Below are 20,699 nucleotides of genomic sequence, written 5' to 3' on the forward strand. Positions count from 1 at the left end.
AATAAATCAATAAAATGAGAACAAAATTTTTAAAAATTAGTTTAGATGTAGATCATTAGATTAGTTGATGTCTCATCATCATTAATGATGTCTTGATTGCATTTCTGGATAGCAGCTCATTTTATGGCCATTTTTGATAAAAAATATCATAAAATTCTACTGATCAGTAAAATTTTATTGTAGCCCATCATATTTGAGGTCTCTTTTTCTATAATAAATGTGTAATTTTGAATAGATTCAATATATGTGTAAAGGAATACAGAATTAGATTTTTGCACCACTAATTATTTATTTTATTTTTTTTTTAGTTTGTATCTAAGTTATTGAAAAAAAAGACTAGTTTTGTTGCATTTCATAATTTTCTATTTAAAATAATGATTTTTGTCCTGATATAAGAGAATAAAAATTGAAGAAACGAAATCTAGAAATTGGGAAGCAAAACATCTTATGCGGATTTAGATGAATATTTTGTTCCAAATTTAAACATGTGATAACAATTACTATAGTACTGAAAAAGGTAGATGATAAAAAAATTGGAACATACGTCAATAGTATAGTCATCAAAAAACTAGTGAATATTAAAAAACATAGTTTCATTGACAACTTTAAACTTTAATTTGTAATACTTTAAAAGTTTGATGTCAAACTTTAGTTTGACAACCAGAACCAATTTTGGTTTGATAAACAGATATAAATTTTTGATTTAATTTTATTTATTAATTTTTTTATTCCAGTTTTTTCAAATACTGTTTTCATTCATGGTTAACAATGCTTCAGATCCACCAAGTTTATCTAAGGAAACAATCGCCCCACTGGCCATCTCCTTGATCTTGGAAATTCAGTTAGTGTGGCGACCAATCCACAGTACCTTTCTGAAGGAAAAAAGGTTTAGTGCTGACATAAATTAATAATGGATAGAAATAATTTAAAAATTGAATAAAAAAAATGTTGTGGCACTTTTAATGTTGCTTATATTGAATCATACCATGATCAATACTAATGACATTGTTTTTTAACTTTTAACAGTTCTTTGACTGGAAGTTCTTAAAACGTAATCAATATTGGGATGTGGTTGATGCAGAAGAATCATTAAAAAATACAACTGGAACTCTTAATCAAGTACTTGAATTAAAATTAACCTTTAAGAGGAATGGTTTTATATATGTCATCATATTTTTAGTTCCTGAAATTAGTAAGTACAAAGTGAATTTTAATTGATGCTGATTATTTATTTGGTTATTTAATGTTATTCCACAACACTTAAATAGATTATTCTTTTATATGAGAATTTTTTAATAGCAGAAATTTCTTATCAATTTCATATTAGCATGTTTTCAAAAGTATGTGAAATATAAACCAGACATTTCATTGTTGTTTTTACAGGCAAGTAAAAAATAGACGTGTGTAGTTTTATTCAAGCTGTTTTAGTACTGTTTCACACATTGTAAGTATGTGCAATTTATACATGCTTACATGGTGTGACTTCTACTAAGTAATTTAAAGAAAGTAAGGTTGGAGGATGTGACCATTTTTTTAAGTAAAATTATTAGCTTTTAGTAATAGGTAATTAAGCTTTTAGCTTTTAGTAAACAAGTTTATTTTACAAGAAGTAAATACAATTTGCAAAAAAAATTTTACATAATTCTGAAGAAAAATAATAAATGAATAAAATCATAATAACAAGAAGAAAACTATTTAAATACAATCAAAAAGAAAAACAATTTAACATTATTAGTAAAAAATTTACCACACTTATGGCAAGACTTAAAAGCAATCTGCCAGGTTGGTATATCAACATATCCTTTTCTAAAACCTAAAATTAAAATAAAGTGGCACAAAATGAAATATTTTGGATCATCAATATCAAAACCATTTGAAAAGTTCTATCTAGTCAGTAAAATATTTAGATCTGTATCCTATAAATCAACGTTTCTCAATCTGGGAGTTGCGAACCCACAGGGATTGCAGTGATGTGAAAGGGAGGTTGTGAAATTAGTCTACAACTTTACACGTAAACAATAATGAAATCATTTTATGAGAAAAAAAAATTTATTATGAACATTTTATTTATATTTATAAATACACTCATGAATAAACAAATTAATGAGATTGTAGGATTTGTTTTTCATTTAAAAGTTTCTTTGTACAAGTTTCTATATTAGAAACAATCAAAAGCAAATTGTTTTCAAGTGATAAAAGATGATTCCTACATTTAATTTTTAGTGTAACCATAAATGAAAAACCCTTTTCCCCTGTAGTTGTAATGTTTTATCAGCAGACATTTCAATGAGCTGGCAGTGAATATCAACTGGTAACTTGGCAGTTGCAACATTTTCACTAAGTGTATTCAGCACCCATCTTTTTGAGAAATCATTTTTATCTTCCAGTAAATAATCTGACAACTGAATTTTTAGCTCACGCAAATGAGTCTTCATGCTAACCAAACTGTGGTGAAAATTAGTGTCTTCATCCAGATTTTTCTCAATATAATCAGAAGTGATATCAACATTTTTACTTTAAAGACGAATAATCAAGATATCAAGCTTCTTAATGAAAGCACAAACTTTGTCTTTCATTAATAAAATGTCTTTATCATGTCCTTCTAAATTCACATTCAAGTCATTTAAATGTGAAAATACAACAGCTAAGTAAGCCAACGACCACATATACTCATTATTCTGTAATAATACATTGAGAATGGTTTTTTATCCTGGAAAAATATTATTAATTCATATCACAATTCCCATAACCGGGTTAATACTTTCCCCTGCAATAATCATCTGACTTCTGTATGGAAAAGAAGAGATTTTTTCTTTTCTTCCATTTCATCACATAGTTCAGCAAACAATCTTTTCTGAAACTGTCGACTTAAAAATTAACCATATTTACAGCTTTACAAAGAATTTGTTTGAGATTTTCCAGCATATTTTTTATGGCAAAACCATGTCTGTGAAGGAAGCAGTGCGTCCATTCCTGTCCTTGGTATAAGACAATCTTTTAATTTTTTCAGAAATCCACTGTTCTTTCCTGTTATCACCTTTGCACCATCACTACATACTGCAATATATTTTGTCCAATCCATGATATAGTTTTTAGTAGTTTCATAAAAAAATCCAAAAAGACATTGTCCTGTTGCATGACCAGGTGCTGATTTGCAAAACAACATATTTTCCTAGACTGATCTGTCCCTATCACACTCATATCTCAGAAAACTTAAGAAAATAGAAATGTTTGCCACATCTGCTGACTCATCAAATTGAATACTAAAAAAAAAATCATCAAATTGAATACTAAAAAAAAAAATCATTTGAACTCAATTACATAATTATCTGATCGTGAACATCGGCACTAATGTCATCGATTCAGATTTTAAGAAATATTAATAAAAACCTTCCAATTCCCTTAATATCTGAAAACCCCACACCTTAGCCTCATATAAGACTACTGTTTTGTAAGACTGCTGAGCGTGAAGTAACTTGACTAACTGCTTATCATGAGTCAACTACTGTAAAGAATTATTTTCATTAGTAAATTTGGAAACAGATTAGAGAATAGGTTCTACTGAATCAGAATAATGGTATTCCAAATATTTGGTAATAGTTAAAAACTAGGTTTCAACTCTCAGATTAAAATCTTTATATTAATTATTTAACAAAAGGCTATTTGAAAAATTAAAAAGTGTTTGCATCATTAATCAAATATTATTTTCTTCTGAATCAATGGGCTAATTCCCTATTACTTACTAGATGAAAAATAAATTTTATTATATGCAAAATGTCAACCGTGATTAAAATTCTAACAAGAACTTTCCAGATGAAAGTCAGTAACATTACCCTTTTCTCACCAAATTATGTGTCATTGTACAAGAAAAAACAAATATTGAACATTCAAGTCAAATAAAATTTAGTTGATAAGTTGATAAACTTATGCCAGTTTTATTTCTGGCTATTTAGTTACTACCAATTGAATATATTTAATGTTAAATGTTCATCTGGCATTTTTCCATTTAATAATAATTATTTTTGAGAATTTTGATATTATACAGTTGTTGGATTATAAATTGTTCCTATTTAGAAAAATTAATTTTCTACATTACAAATTTTATTCAAGTCATGCAATAAATACGTAATCAAATCCTAAATTATTTAAAAAATATAAAAAATAACTAATCAAAAAAGTAAAAAAAAAACTAAGATTATGTTTACAAGCAAACGAAATACACAGTTAAATGAAAACTTACAGCCTGATAATGGAATAATGGCATGTAAAAATCCTGGTGTTGTCAACATAATAAAAGAGGTTACTTTGAAACAGGTACAGGTAATAGAATTGAAATGACTTAGTGTAATGTTATGACTCGTTATTCCTATCATATGATGTAATATGAATGGCCTTTCTTCATACTTAAATTTACCAACTAAATTTTTAATCATTTAAAATTACTTGAAACAAAATTTGTGGAAACTTGTTTCAATTTGTAGTTATAAAACAGTTAAAACTTTTATTTCATAATTTATATTTTAAAATACTTTTTTACAAAAAAAAAGGATTGTTATATTTGATTTTTTACTTTTAATTAATAAGAAATTTTATTAAATTTTAAGTTTTTACTAATATATCTTTGTTTTAAATCACTTTTGTCAAGAAAAGTTAAACTTTTTGAATATTTATATGTTAGTGATTTTAAAACTTAATTTCAGCATTTTTTTTACTAGCTTATAATAAACTACACAGTTTAAATTTTTGATTTCACAGCATAAAAATTATATCACTTGAAATTAATTTTCTGTTCATAAAATTTAATTTCAAAAAATAAAATCATTTCACTATTTTTTTTTTCAACTTTAATTATTTCACTGTACAAGGAAAGCCTTTTTGGCTTTAAATTGGTGATCCTGTTTTCTTTTTTCTCCTAGTGGTATTATTTTCTGTTTTGGTGAAGGCGCAATAATTTAAATTTTACTGTAATCTCATAATGTGTTTGCAAATTCTTTTATATAAAATGGTGGGCAATCACACATACCATTAATCCACTACAATATGTCCCATGCAACTGCAAAGTTACAGCAGAATGTAAATTAAGTACAGGAATCATAGCTTTGGTTTAGTGTATTGGATTCCCTTTATGCCATGTGTATTAACTCTGTGCACACATAACAGTATCTTTAGTTTACATAATGCACTGGCTTATTACATATCCTGCATCTATTATTCTACTGAGCACAATTAATTTTTATTAATTAACAGTAAAATATATAAATTTAAACAATCAAATCAAGTTAACAGTAACTGTACTTTATTTGAATTTGAACCTGGGTTGTACTAGGGTTGTTTGGAAAATTATCAGCCTGTCACAGAGATACTCGTAGCACAGATATGACTGAGTGACTATATTAATTCAATACAACCCTTTATATGGCTTGCTGTGAAGTTTGCATGTTTTTAGTTTCTTTTTGTGATAGTCAAGTAAAGAAAATAAATTTGACATTTTCAAAAGGCTCAGGTTCTCAAAGAACTACTGTAACTATCAAAATCTTCTCAAAAATCCACAATGTTGTATTAAATGATTACTGACTGAAAGTACACAAGATCGCTGACATTGTTGAGATTGATAGATCGTGTACACTAGATTTTACATGATGTTTTGAATGTGAAAAAAGCTTACTACTCAATGGGTGCCATGTTTATTAACAGTCAAACAAAAATACATTCAACTTCTCAAGCGTGTTGACTTATTGAAATTTGATTCTGTTGAATTTCTTTGATCTTTTATAACAGTAGATGAAACATGGATAATACAATTATCCATCCTTAAGAATAATGTGATTGCAGTATTCTTGTAAGTATCATTCCCCAGTAATCTCTTCCTATTTCAAAACCTAAAAAAATGGCTCACTGAACAAAGATTCATTTCAAATGATGAGGTCAAATCTATGACAATTGCTTATTTTACAGAGTTGGGCAAATCGCATTATTCTTAGGATGGATAATTATAATATCCATGTTTCATCTACTGGTATAAAACATCAAAGAAACTCAAAATAATAAATTTCAGTAAGTCTAAACATCCTTGAAAAGTATACAGTTGAATGCATTTTTGATTCGACTCTTAATAAGCATGGTATTAAGTAGAAAGCTTTTTTACACCCAAAACATCAAGCAAAATGTAGTGGACATGATCTATCGAGATGTTGTGAAGTCATCTAGCTAATAGTGGGAAAGTCATTGGTTTAAAGGTATTGAATTGTAAGTAAACTGTTGTTGAAAAGAAAAAAATTCTAAAAAATCTTGCATAAGGCCAAAAACTTTAATAAATAAAAACGTTAACCCTCGTGCAGGTTGATAAAGTATGGGAATCCTTAAAATTAACTTTTCAGCAGTTAAATAAAAATAAATGAGATTTGGTTAATGCTCCTACCTTAAATCAACCTTTTCAGTATAGATCCAACACTCCCAAGTCCCCATTAGACCCTCATAAGGCCCAACACAAAATTTTAAATGGAAAGAGTAAATTCATAAAATTATTTTAAAGGATATTAAAAAACATAAATTTTGACATAGAAACTTTAAGCTACACCCCTAACCAAAATGGAATCCATTTAATCTTTTTCATAGCTAGTTACAAAAGTAACCTTCATTGCACCCCAAGTAATCTCATACCTAAAAAAATGGATCGTTTTGAGGTACCAGGTATATTTACAGTATTGCTACTCAATAATAGTAGCAGTTATTCAGAATATGTAGGAAACTCATTTTCCTAGACTAGGTATGTTTTCACTTAAAACTTGAGTGATACCCACCACATTATTAGTGACAAAATCTTGTAATAAAGCATGATAGGTTTTATTAGTTTTTGTCTACCTTGAATGTTTCATTTGCACTAACACTATATACCATAATTTTGAAATTAACCACATATTAACACACATTAATTGAATTATTTTTATTACTTATAAAACTACAAAACATATTTTTTTCATATTTACTGATGCAGTTAATCAGCCAAAATGATAGTCAAGGAAGTACATTGTTGTGATCACTTAAAACAATGTTTCTCACGAGCAAGTAAAAAGAATAATAGTTATTCAAATAAATTTATACAGAAACACATCTACATTCTGTAATACTTTATTATACTAATAAAAATTACTGTTGCATTTCTTTGTTTTTATAGCAGTCATATTTACTACACTAGTTCTTTTATGGGTAAAAGCTGAAAATCCACACAGACTTGTTTTATTAGGAGTTTTTGTATGTCTTCAGTCTCACATCCTAAGAGTTATTGGTGATCTAGTTCCACATAGTGGAGAAAAACCTCCATTAGTTTGTAAGTATAGCAAAACTGCAATTACTTTTAAGGATTAGGCAAACAAAAGATTTACTGAATATGCAATTAAGAATTTGTCATTAGTTTCAACTTCAGTATCTGATTCCAAGAGCTCAGGCTGTAAAAAAATGAATTAAACATTTTAAGCTATAGATTCAATGTAAGTAAACATCCAAGTTGCAAAAAAATAAATATAATCTTACTCCAGAAACTGTGGTAGCAGTGGCATCATATTTTTTTTTTAATTACCATTTTGCATGGTTACTATGACTTAAGAACAGTTTAGCAGTATGATTTAAATTTTTCTCAGCATATGAAATGAACAATTTTAGTAAACAGCACCACGTAGCTTTTGCAGATCCCAAAATACGTAGCGTTCGGAAAGTTGCTGTGCACTGGAATTATGGAAGTGTAATGACAAAATTTTCTTTATTACTTTGTATTTTTATTTCTTATTTCATAGAACTGGAATAGTTTATAAATGTGTTGAAAATGACCTTCTCCAACATCAATGTAACAGTGCACACGTTTCAATTTGTTTTCAAACACTTTAACCAGTTGATGTACTGGAATGTCTCATACATTTACCGTTATTGTGGTTTTTAGTTCATCAATTGTGCGTGGTCTATTGCAAAATACATTGCTTCTTTCATTGCCTCCCATAGAAAGTAATCTGGGAGAGTCAGATTGGGCTTTCATGTAGGTCACAAACTTCTCAAAATGATTTATTCACCAAAGACATTTCATAAAACAGTCGCTGAACTGTTAGATGTGTGCGCTATGGTTGGAAGCAACTGTGATTGATTTCCACTTCTATTAACAGACAAATGAAGTTTGTTAGAACAGCACAATAATGACCAATATTGATTGTATTTTCAAAAAGATTGGACCCACAATGCGTGTTCTACTCGTATCGATCCAGACTCCAATTTTCACTAATGTGTAAGTAAAATCCATAGGAGTTAGTTGTCGACCACAGTCATGTGTTTTATTTATTAATCTACCCTCCCAGATGAAATCATGCTTCATCAGTAAGAAAAATAATGCCATGATACCTATGTAATTTTGATTGATAAAAGGTTTTAAATCATGACAATAATTTAGTCTTTTGGGATGATCAAGAGGTTTCAGTTCTTGAACACACAGTACTTTGTAGGTGAAAAGTTTTAGTTTTTTTTTTTTTACAGCTTTATGTGCAGTAGCAAATCTGATATTTTGCTGTTGTGCCAACTAACATATCAATTATCACTTGACAAGACTTTCTCAAACACTACTATCATATCACAAATACCGATATGATTTATCCTGTTAGATCAACAGGTTTTTCATAGATATTTTAATAGGAATACTTTTTATATAATAATTAAAATTTTCAACTGCCATGTTTCTTTAAATTTTTTTTTTAAATTTACTAGAAATATTTGTGTTTTTTATTCTATTTTTGGTGTAGTCATTAATTTTTTCTTAATTTAAATTCAATATTACATTTTTTGATGAACTGTTTTTGTTACTTTCTTAAGATCTAATGTTGGTTCACAAAAAATGTGTAAAAGTTTCTTTTTACTTATTGATGTTTTTAGCCCTATTTTCAGTCAATTTGCATTTAATTTGCACCAATTTGATTGACAAACCGCATTCATTGACATTACTAAGAAAAATTCAATATTTTTCTTTTAATTTAGTAAAATAAGATAATAAAGGTCTGAGCTGTAAATTATTATTACCCTCTTAATGTACTTGTTTAACTATGAATATAATTAATCAGCTCACAGTTATTATCTGCATTCCATAGAATGTAGTCGTACAGTTCTCTTTAAAAAGTATGGCATTAGCATTTTCATTATTAAACAATTGTACACTTTGAATGAAACATTTTTAGGCACGTATTTATTGTTTCTTGTACCAGTGGATTTATAATTATTACAATGGAACAAATCTATGATACCAGAGAGTTGAATGATTCTATATAAAACTTACTATATTCTAGTAAAGAATTCATCTTCCTCTTGTTATATTAATTATCAATATTTCTTAGTGTAATATATGATTATTTATACTTATTTGCTTGATACTTTCCTTTCTTTATATCCATTACAGTTATGCTGCATTATTTTGAATTAATTTTTTATTTGAGGATTGTCTGAAAAGTTTTTGACCCTCAACGTGTGAAGATGGCAGTACTCATCAGTAAAAGTTAGGAATATATTTATGCGTGCATTGAAAGGTACTCACTAAAATTTCAGCCTTTTTGGATGCTCAGTTGTTGTTTGATAATCGTTTGAGTAAGTCATTGTGAGTGTTTTTGTGAAAATGGAAAAAAGTGAATATCATGCTGCAATTAAATAGTTGCATTTAAAAGGCAATACATCTACACAAATTAAAACCAAGTTGGACATTGTTTATGGGGGACTCTGTCTCATCATTTGCCACTGTGAAAAGATGGGCAGCTGAATTTAAAAATGGTCATACCAGCTTGGTTGATGATGAGCGTTTGAGATGGCCAAAAACTGCAACCACCATTATTTGCTTATTTAATTTATTTTTAATTTTATGCAATTTTTTGCAATTTTTTTGCAATTTTTGAGTTTAATTTTTCAACAAAAATTTTTTCGTTATAATAAGATATTTATATTATATCATTCAATTGATTAATTATTATGTTACAAAAAAGAAAAAAGATAGTTATATTATAATATCATCAAATGGTAACTGGACGACCGACACATTAAGGTTAGAGAGATAGCAGAGGCTTTGGGCATATCAAAAGAACGTGTTTGTCAAATATTAACTGAAGAATTGGATATGCATAAGCTATTCATGCATTAGGTGCCGCATTTGCTTACTTTCGACCAAAAACACATTTGAATGAACGTTTCCAAGGTTCTGCTGGAGCAGTTTAAGCAAAACAAGTCGGATTTTTCACATCAATTCATAACCGTAGATGAAACATAGATCCAGCACTACACTCCTGAGATGAAACAGTCAAAACAGTGGACTGCAAAGGATGTACCTGCTCTGAAGACGGCAAAGACAGTTCCATCAGCTGGGAAGGTAATGGTAATTGTTTTTTTTGTTTTTTTTTATAGTAATGGAATTTTATTTATCTATTACCTTCAAAAAGGTAAAACAATAATGGGACAGTATTACACATCATTACTTGTCAAGCTGAAGGCAGAAATTACAAAAAAATGACCACATTTGAAGAAGAAGAAAATGCTTTTTCAACAAGTGTGAGCGTCTGCTCACACTTCAACAGTCGTCATGGCTAAAATTCACGAATTGCACTTTGAATTGGTTGACCTCTCACTGTATTCACCATATCTGGCCCCAAGTGACTTTTTCTTATTTCCTAACCTTAAAGTTTCGCTTGGAGGAAAGAGATTTTTATCAGACAAGTTGGTTATTGCATATGTAAACACCTATTTTGCAGAGAAAGACACCAGCTATCATTTGGAAGGGTTAAAGAGGTTAGAGCATCGCTGGAAAACGTCTTAGCAAGTAGAAAGGAGACTTTGTTGAAAAATAAAACTATATTTAACAGAAAAATACATCTTTCTATGTTAGGCTCAAAACTTTCCAGACAGCCCTCATAGTTTATTATTTTAATTTTATATCCATGATTTAGCTGTGCCATTAATTTGTTCACATAGAGTTTCAATCACCTTGTAAATAGATCCCAAGCTTTCTGCTTGTATAACTTACAGGTCTTCTTTAAAAATTGTTAATATTTCCTTTATTCACACCTATTTATGTTACATTACTTATCATTGGAGAGGGATCATGCTCCAGTTGTAAAATTTGTTTCTAAGGCTCAGAGATCATCTCAAGTTACCATTTCTTTTAAGTAAGATAACATTTTTTTAATCAGTTAATTGTTTTTTAGAAACTTATTCTACAATATACAACATACATTTGAATGAATAAGCTATCTGTTATTTCCAACAAATAGTGAAAAACATGTTTGAGGTGTAACCAAAAAATTATAAAAATCTTTTAATTCTGCGCTCTGTTTTTTTTTACTAAGTTCATCTTTTTCCTACACAATAGTAGCACTGTCTGTAATGTATATCATCTTATTAGACTCATAAATCAAATTTGGCAATAGAGTAACTAAGATATATTTTATTACAAGTGGAATTTTTATGTTTGAAAATGAAAGATCAGAGGAATTGCATTGAAAATTGAATAAAGTGGTGAAGATGTTAGAAATGGTTTTTGGCAAGAATATTATCTGGGCACCAAGGATTAATGTGAGTAGTATAAATCATTTGAAAAAGAACATGCCAAACCACAGAACAATTGTTAACCTATATTGCTGATGTCTTAGAATTAACCAAATGTATCATAACAAGTGACAAAATGTGGGTGTATGTTTATGATATTGAAACAAAAGTCCAGTCATCCCAGTGGAAGTTTCCTGAAAAACCGTGACTCCAAGATTGAATGCTAAAGTCCTGCTTACTATTATAACATAAAATAATATCTATTTTATTATAATAGTTTTATCCATCATGAATTCATACCACAAGATTATATGGTCAATAAACAGTATTACTTAATAGTTTTATGCTGTTCATGTGAAGCAATTCGAAAAAAAAACGATTCCAAGAGCCAGCAAACAATTCTTTGGATTTTGCTCCATGTTAACACTCCAGCTCATGATTTAGTATTAATTCATGACTATTTAGCCAAAAATAACACCAATGATGTCGTAGCCTCCATATTCTCTAGACATGACACCCTGTGACCTTTTCTTGTTCCCATTCACTAAGTGATATTAAAGCCCAACGATTTGAAACAATAGATGAAATAAAGAAAAAAATTGCTAAGTGAACTTAACACCTCATTCACCTCATCCTCTGAACCAAAAACAAAGTGAAATACCAAAGAAGGCTATATTAAAAAAAAGTACTTCCCATAAATATTTTGAGGACTGGAAGAAATTAAATTCACTTATGTAAACATAAGTCTGTTGCATCTCTGGGGAACAATATCAATGTTGAAGAATAAGTAAATCTTTTTGATAAAATTTTAAAATGAAGTTATCGTTATTTTGATCACACCTCATAGACCAAACAGAAACTCTATTAATATTTATGAATTATTACATTCGTTTGATGAAGGAAAAAATTACTCAGTAATTCTATTAAAAAATTCATCAAAATTATTAATACTAAGTTACAATTAATTTAAATAAAGTAAAGAATTAAAGATTAATCATTGGAATCTTTTTCAAACAATTTTTTGATTATAAAACATTTCGTGATTAAGCATATTTGATTATGTGCCTTTTTTATTTTATTATTATAAAATAAAACTTCAGAAAATTGAAAGAAGAATTGGAAGAATCTGCATCAACAAAAATATCAGAAAAGCAGGCAGTGTTGGATCTTGTACAACAAAGTCGTGTACAAAGAATTAGAACCCATCATTGATACCAAGCGTAAGTGGAAACTAGTATTCTTTGGATACATCATGATGTATCCATCTCAGGATGCAAGATTTGAGATTTCTGAAATAGGTGGTGTAGTACAATGTCGACTTGAAAAATACCAAGCAGGATGCAGATAGATCAGAGAAATAAGAAAGGATATGAAGGAAATTGGCCTTACACCACAAACAAGTTAAAATCAAATGAAAAAATCAAGGTTAAAAACACTCACTTTGCACTCACAAGAAAGAAACTAACAACACAAACATGTTCAACACCACCCAGATCAGAACATATGAAAAAGTACCAGGAGGACCACAAGATCTGAACAGTCCCTTCAAAGAGACTTGGATGATGGACTGACAAAAGTGATCTACGTAGTTATATAAGATGAAAAATAAAAATGAGTCATAAATTTATTCAGAGCATTTGCAGAAATAATGCACATTTATTTTTAATGGTTTTTGTTTAGTTTTACATGTATTGCAAAATAAATACGAAAGTTAAATATTATTTTAATAAATGAGATTCATATCTCTGTGGAATGATCATTCCCTCTTTTATTTTCTGGATTAAATACATATAGTGGATTAACAATCTTAAACAGTAATCGATGAAAATGGATTATATTTAAACTACACAATTTTTACAAATAAGACTACTTTTCATTTAAACAGATTTGTTAACAATCATTCATGGTTATGAAAAACTGAAAACTTATCATATATTATGCAAAAGTATACCCACTTACTTAATGTAGTTAAAAAGACTATTGAAGAAATGTTTGTTTTTATAGGTTTTCTTGAACTGGACAAACTTGAAAATACAATGGCATTTATTTTCAGGAAACTGGTGCTTCATATTGTTTTCCGTGAATTGGATGAAAATTTTCAATTAAAAAGATAAATTAAGATCCATATTCTCACCTCCAAGAAACCCTGATCTCTCATCTTGTGGGAATAAATCAAAGATAGTTTTATCAAAAAAATTAAGTAACCAAAAACTGAGAATTAAAAAAGAATTCTGTCATAATATTATATTAGATTTGTTTCCACAACAAATGGCAACAATTTAACATTAATTGATTATTTCTCTAACCACAAATAATTCCTACATTGAGATTGATCATTTAAATTAATTATTTGATTAGAATTTATCAAAAAGAATATTTTTTTTAATGTTCACTTTCCATCATCTTTTTATGGAAAAATTTAAAAGTGTGGCACTAGTTGAAGTTCATAGACACTTGGTTGTTGTAAATAGTGTTAACATATTCAATCCCTCTGAATAAACACTTTTCGTACATGTACTCAGGAAATAAACTGAAATGTTATCAAAAGTAAACAGATTATTTACCTTTTAATAATTAAATTATTATGTTTAATAAATAAATGAGTATTACTTTTATTTATTTCAGCTTTTTTTGTTTGCATTAGTCTTGGAATAACAGTATTGTGCATAATAGAAACTATTATAATAAGAATAATTTTGAGGGCCAATTTGTGCCCATTATGGTTACAAAACACAATGAATAAATTCTGGTCCATTAACATTTTTGAAGGACTTCAAAAATCAGGAATAAAGGTAAGGAGCACTTTTTCAATGGCTTTTGTTTAGGTTATACATGTATTGAAAAATAAATACAAAAGTTAATTATTTTAATAAATGAAATTCATATCTTTGTGAAATGATCATCCCCTCTTTTCTTTTCCAGATTAGATATGTGTAATGGATTAACAATCTTATTTATAAATAAAATATAGGTTTTCCAGAATTGGAATGCCAAATCTTTGTTTAGGTGAACAGTTGATGGTAAAATTAATTTTGAAAGATTTTATTTAAACAAAACTTAAAAAAACGCTAAGCTTCTCTCATCAATATTTATTATGCTTATATATTCCTATGAAGTATACCATCTTTTGGAGCTTCCTCAAAAGGTCAGAATGGGTTTTCAAGATAAAAAAATTATCTGTCAGAATTGGTGCCCATAAGAATGAATTTTATACGTATATGCATTGAATGAGGTGCAAAAAATTCATGATTTTTTTTATCTTTAAGTTAGTATTATTTAAAAATTCATCAGTAGAGTAATATTGTTTTTATAAAATAAAATACTTTAATCTTATTTTAAACAAATTTTTTAACTACTTAGAAAATGAAAAAATGGTTTTCTTTTTCAGAAGATACAACTGTTACAAGAAAGTGATGAAGAAATTAGAGATACTAACACTTTACAAAATTTAAATGAGGTAAAAAAAGTAGAAAATACTGAAGCTGCTGAATTATTCATTGATTTCATTACATTCATATTAGTAATGCTAACATATGCTGTTATTACATTCAAATTCTTCATGTGACAGCATTTATTAATGATAGTTTTATGATTTAGTTTCTATTAATTCAAGATATTAATTGCTAATTGCATAAATATGCAATAAGTATGCTGTGTATATTTTTCTCTGTTCACAAACCAAGAAAGAAATTAACAGATATGGCTTTAAAATCGTATTACATTTAAATTAATAATAAACTAAATATAAGAAATATAATTTTTCTTTGTAAAGCAATTATAATCAATCTTGTCCGTGGTAGTTGCCAATATAGGTACATAAGACTATTAATTTTCAGTGAAAAACAAGTAAAATTTAATAATTAAAATTTTTGCCAGTTACCTGTATCCTAATGTTTTCAATCACTCTTATGAGCTTCCTTAGTGACTTTGTAGTTCCTTTATTGCAATGTTTTTGCTGGATATTTTGAGTTAGAAAATCACTAATTTTAGTTAAATAAATAGAGTAAAACTTTTTAAAAACTAACAATGTAAAGCAATTAATAGTAATCAATATTTGCTGACCACCTCTTAGAAATAAATCAGTATACCAGCATTAACTCAGGATGCCGTCCTACTGAAAGGTTTTACATTCCATAGCCAGCCATTTATTATACATAGTTCAAAATTTCTTCCTTTTAAATTTTATTTTATTAGTAGACGGGTATTAACTGTAAGTTAGTAAGATAAATTCTAAAATTATAAAAATTATATTTTTATTGTAATATTTAATTTTTTGTGAATTAACATGTATACATATGTCATTATGTCAAAAAACGTTTTTTAATATTCATAACTAATCAGTAAAAAAAAAATTGGGAACTTAAATTATGAATTTAACTTACAAAAAGTTATTATGTACTTAAATTATGAAAATTATGAATTTTAGTTATAATGTAAAATCAAAAAATTATTTGACAAAATTGGATTCTATACAAAAAATTGTATCAAAATTGTACAAAAATTGTAAGTATATTAAAGTATGTATAATGATTGTTATTTTATTAAAATATAGCTCATTTATAATATATTTTAAGAGTCAATTCACAGTCATACATAACTCATCTTCTTTGTGAAAACTGTTAGCAGCCAGATTTTGAAAAGAATGAAAGTACTTAAAATCATTAAAGAAAATTGATAAAGAAGAGGTTCTGGTCTCATGAATCTTTCTAGTATTAGGTATATCTTTGACAAAGCTTCTACCAAATACTCCACTGAAGAAGGTGCCCATAGTTAGCTCCAGGAAGAAAACATCCCATTAATTTGAAAGTGAGGGTTTTAATATTTAAAAATGAAATCTGGGAACTGAAGTTAAAGATATGATTGCAGAACATTCTGGTAAATTACAACTGTAATCATTACACTTAGATAATTTAATCTTAATGTAAACTGTAACTTTTTTCATCAAAAAATGAAGAAATACCACTCTTATGTACATAATTCCACTTCATATGAAAATTTTTTCAAAGAAGGAACATAGAGGGAAATTCTCATATGTATGTGGACATTATCTGGTGTAATAGAATTCAACTCAACCTGTAAAAAGTGTTTTAACATTATACAAAGAAACATTATAGAGAGAGAGAGAGAGGGAGGGAGAGAGAGAGAGAGAGAGAGATACTATATAGTTCTGTCTGTAAGATTGGAAAAGTAAAAATACATGTTATGACTTGAGCAGAAATATTAACAAATATAGAATAATTAAATTTAGCAAATGCTCCTAAACTATCTATTTATTTGGTATGAGACCACCATAGTCCAAGCACCCAAAGGGGCAACTCAAAAATGTTAACTGAAAGGTAATGATAGGATTATGATACACCATTTTAAAGGGCACTAGAAATAGAAAACAAAAATGTTGAGTTAAAAAATATCAGGCAGTTTCACAGGCTCTTTTAGAGCCAATTTATAACTAAGAGAGTTCTGTAGAGACTAACAAATATGTTAGTCTGCTAGATCAAGACTATATGATGGATGCATCATAACTTCCCAGCTAAGCTCTCACTTTTTAACAGGTCAACTTAGATGAATGGGATTTAGTGTAGTTGTAAGGGAAAACGGTACCTTGGTAAATTCTTGATACTTTTTCTCAGTTGCTTGGCATAATATTTCCAGTTGTTAGAATCATTTGACCAAAAAAAATCATTTGGTGGCAGCAGCTGCTCATAGTGAACAATTCCTTTTTGATTTTGTCACACACACTTACCACTTTTCTTGAGGTGAATTCTTGATTCAGCATCAATTTTTTCATTTCAATTCCAGAAATTGTTTGATTTTGTTCCGTTTTAGCAATGAATCTTAGATAAAACTTCAATCCATATATTTTTCATAGTTAAATCATGAGTTACTCATGTTACTGAGAACATGACATTGAGCTTTTCTTCTTTGTATCTTCTTTAAGAGATTTAAAACTATTTTGTAGTGCATGCTTAAATTTGTTACTGTATTATGACTAGCTAATGTGCTGGAGTCTTAGTTAATTTTTTTCAATGTTTCATCAACTTTTTCAGTCATTGGCCAAACAGAGCGAGCTGAATCATTAACATTCAAATTTCAGATGATTGAAAATAGCTTTGACAATCTTTGTGCCAAATGTACTGTTACTGCATCATGTCCAAAAACATCTCAATTTTTTAGCAGTTTAGTTACATTCTTTCCCTTTTTTAACAATAATTCAAAATGTAACAAATTTATTTTTTTACTCAGAAGCAATAAGTTTTACATAAATAAACTAATATAGTCATAAACTTTCTAGAAATACCCAGTGATACGTCATCTTTCAAAATCATGCAGATGTTGACAGGTTTCATTAATATTACAACGATATTATAGAGTTATGCAATGTAAACCCATCCACCTGGAAAAACAAAGAGACTTTATCCACCAACTCCAGTATAAAATTAACAATAAATTTGGAGAAAGTATGATGCAAAATTACAGCACTAATGTTACTGAGCCAGGCTACAAAAGAAATTATAAACATTATGATGCAGTTAAGAAATATTTTTGTTATACATTATGTATTAAAAATAAAGTGTATCATATTTAATACGGTGTCAAGGATGACTATTTAATAAATTGGCTGAATTGAATGAAAAGTAGTAGCTGCTAATATTACACTATTTTTAAAGTAACTATTAGTTCTAATGTGAATAAAAAAATTAGATACCACTAAGCTTAGTTTTCACTTGGGTTTTCCAGATTTCTAGTAACTACTTAAAAAGCAAAGTTACTTGATTGTAATTTAAATAACATTAGGAGGCATCCTTGTTTTTTTATTAGTTCCAGCCATGGGGATGTTCTTAATATATGTAGCAGGAAAGTGTACAGGAAACGAAGGAAAGTAGATTAAAAGGGGATTATAAAAAATGAGAGTATGTTATTGCCAGAAAAAATAAACACTTGGTGGTGCTTTTTCATAAAGACAGCACATGGAATTATTCTTATGGATTGTAGGTGATAAATGGATTCATTTTTTTTCCTTTGCAAGAGAAATTAATGATGCAAAGTGTGGTAGTCATGATCTTAGCTGTCAACGACATTAAGGGTTGCAGATTGCACACTCATAAAGATAGGGAAACCGTCAGTATTTGGGGATCAGTACATCAACAGGATAGGTTACGGACCAATTAATGTACAAGTGACTTACGATGGTGGAGAAAAATTTATCACTGTAAGTGCTGAATAGCCTGGGATTGAACACAATGCGAGGATATGTATATCTCCATATCTCAAGTTCTGAGATTTTTACTTTCTCTGCATGATGGAACAGGTTGTTACTGCTAGATTCAGGGTACGGTATTTCTCCATAACACCATATACAGCTTCTGCCAATAGAGCTCAACAATATTTTAATAACTCACTGTAAGAAGCAGGTCAATGCAGGAAGAGTATTTGGGCAGTGGGAAAGACTGTTTCCAGATTCTGGAAAATTGTATAAGAAGATCACTCAACAGACTGTCAAAATTGATCGTATCTTGCACTCTTTTAGACAACATTATGAGGCATCTAAATAACAACTTGAATAAGTAAATGAAGAAGATCAATTTGTTAATGATAAACCTGATCAATGACTTTTTTAAAATAGGTTAATAACAACTTAAGGGGAAGAGAAACACAATAGCATGATGGGGTTGCTCAGTGTTGTATAAATTAATGAAAAATTTATTTTTTGAATGTTATTACATTATTTTTAATATTGGTAATGATTTTCTTTTGCAATATAATGTACATTATACAATAATGGAGTACTTATACTGCAAATATGTATTATGTGTGTGTGCACATACACATACACACATTGACATATGCAAGCATCACCCCTGAATAACTTTATTTTTACTTTTTTTTTAATTTAATGTCTAGGAATAGGGTAGGGCTACAAATATGTTTGTTACAAGTTGAAAAATATAAAGTAGTTATTCAGTTTATAAATTTCAACATTTGTTGGATTGATTTGAAACATTCTTTTTTTTAATTTTAATTTGTAGCATTTCTGTTTTGATCTGCAGTTTATTTAACTACATTTGCTGCAAGATTATATAATTTATTGAAGTTGCGGCAAGGACAGATCTTTATTTTGTTCGTTTTTTTAACACAACTGTTTGACACTTTTTCTGACTCTCTCTGATTGGACACTTGACATGCTTGGTTCTGAATCTTGCTATTTCTGAGCTATTTTTTCTTCCAACATTTTCAGATTGAACACTTTGTATGGTGTTGTCTACTATGTCACATATTCTGGCTGATAAACTTCCTAGAATTTACTGAAACCAGATTTTCATTCACTGTATGTCGATTTTCTTCTTTTTGTAAATTATTTAACATAACTGCATGGTACTTACCAGTTTACGAAATACATATGAATACAAATCCATAATTATTTCCCAGGTATGTTTCTTTGATGATGATATCACTCTCAGCAAATTACACTTTCCGAATATTATTTTATTTTCTGATAATAATTTTACAAACAAACATCTGCGTCTTATCCACTACCTCTTAGTCTGATGAAGAAGTAATTTTCAAATAATTGTAAAATATCAACTCTTCTTTACTGAAATTTGACCAGTGCAAATATGATATGAAAATAAGATTATTTCATGTCAAGAAGCAACCAAATGAAAGAGTGGTAACATGTCAGAATGTGTCAGCGTGATCACACATGTGTGGTTCATTTAAAATGCAGTAATAAATAGATATAAGGCAGACTTAGTACTATAGATATTAAGTATAGTTGTTAAGTTTTTCCAGTTACTAAATTGGACAATTTACTTTAAGTAGTTTTAGCTTCTTTTTATTCACCTCACTTTATCTCTAACTATTATGAAACTTAATTGCCAAATATAATTGTTATTGATAACAAACACAATCATTCAAATTCAATTAGCTTTTAACTGGAATTGAGCCTGGGTCCTGGAACATCCCAGAACAGATAACCAGATATGATGTTAATCACTGGCTGAATTTTTATGATAGTAGATGCTTGTCTTCATATTACTTTTCTGTAAACAGCATAGTGATGGAACATTTTTTTTCTCAAGCAACTACAGGATAACATCCAACTACAACCATTGACAGAGATGAATTTTCATAGCATGTAGTGAGTTTAA

At 28.6% G+C, this 20,699-nt stretch overlaps 1 protein-coding gene across 1 annotated transcript in view; it reads left to right on the forward strand.

Annotated features, from left to right (window-relative positions):
• The window catches only part of LOC142320881 (acetylcholine receptor subunit beta-type acr-2-like), a 41,909-nt gene extending 25,909 nt beyond the window's left edge, over positions 1–16,000 (forward strand). The window contains exons 6-9 of the mRNA XM_075358863.1: positions 1,027–1,192; positions 7,175–7,327; positions 14,176–14,342; positions 14,939–16,000. Coding sequence (XP_075214978.1) covers positions 1,027–1,192; positions 7,175–7,327; positions 14,176–14,342; positions 14,939–15,115 — 663 coding nt within the window. The 3' untranslated portion in view covers positions 15,116–16,000. The remainder of the gene's footprint in view (positions 1–1,026; positions 1,193–7,174; positions 7,328–14,175; positions 14,343–14,938) is intronic.
• The last annotated feature ends 4,699 nt before the right edge of the window (positions 16,001–20,699 follow it).

The sequence above is a fragment of the Lycorma delicatula genome, chromosome 3, assembly GCF_047948215.1.
Source record: "Lycorma delicatula isolate Av1 chromosome 3, ASM4794821v1, whole genome shotgun sequence".
Lineage (NCBI taxonomy): Eukaryota > Metazoa > Arthropoda > Insecta > Hemiptera > Fulgoridae > Lycorma > Lycorma delicatula.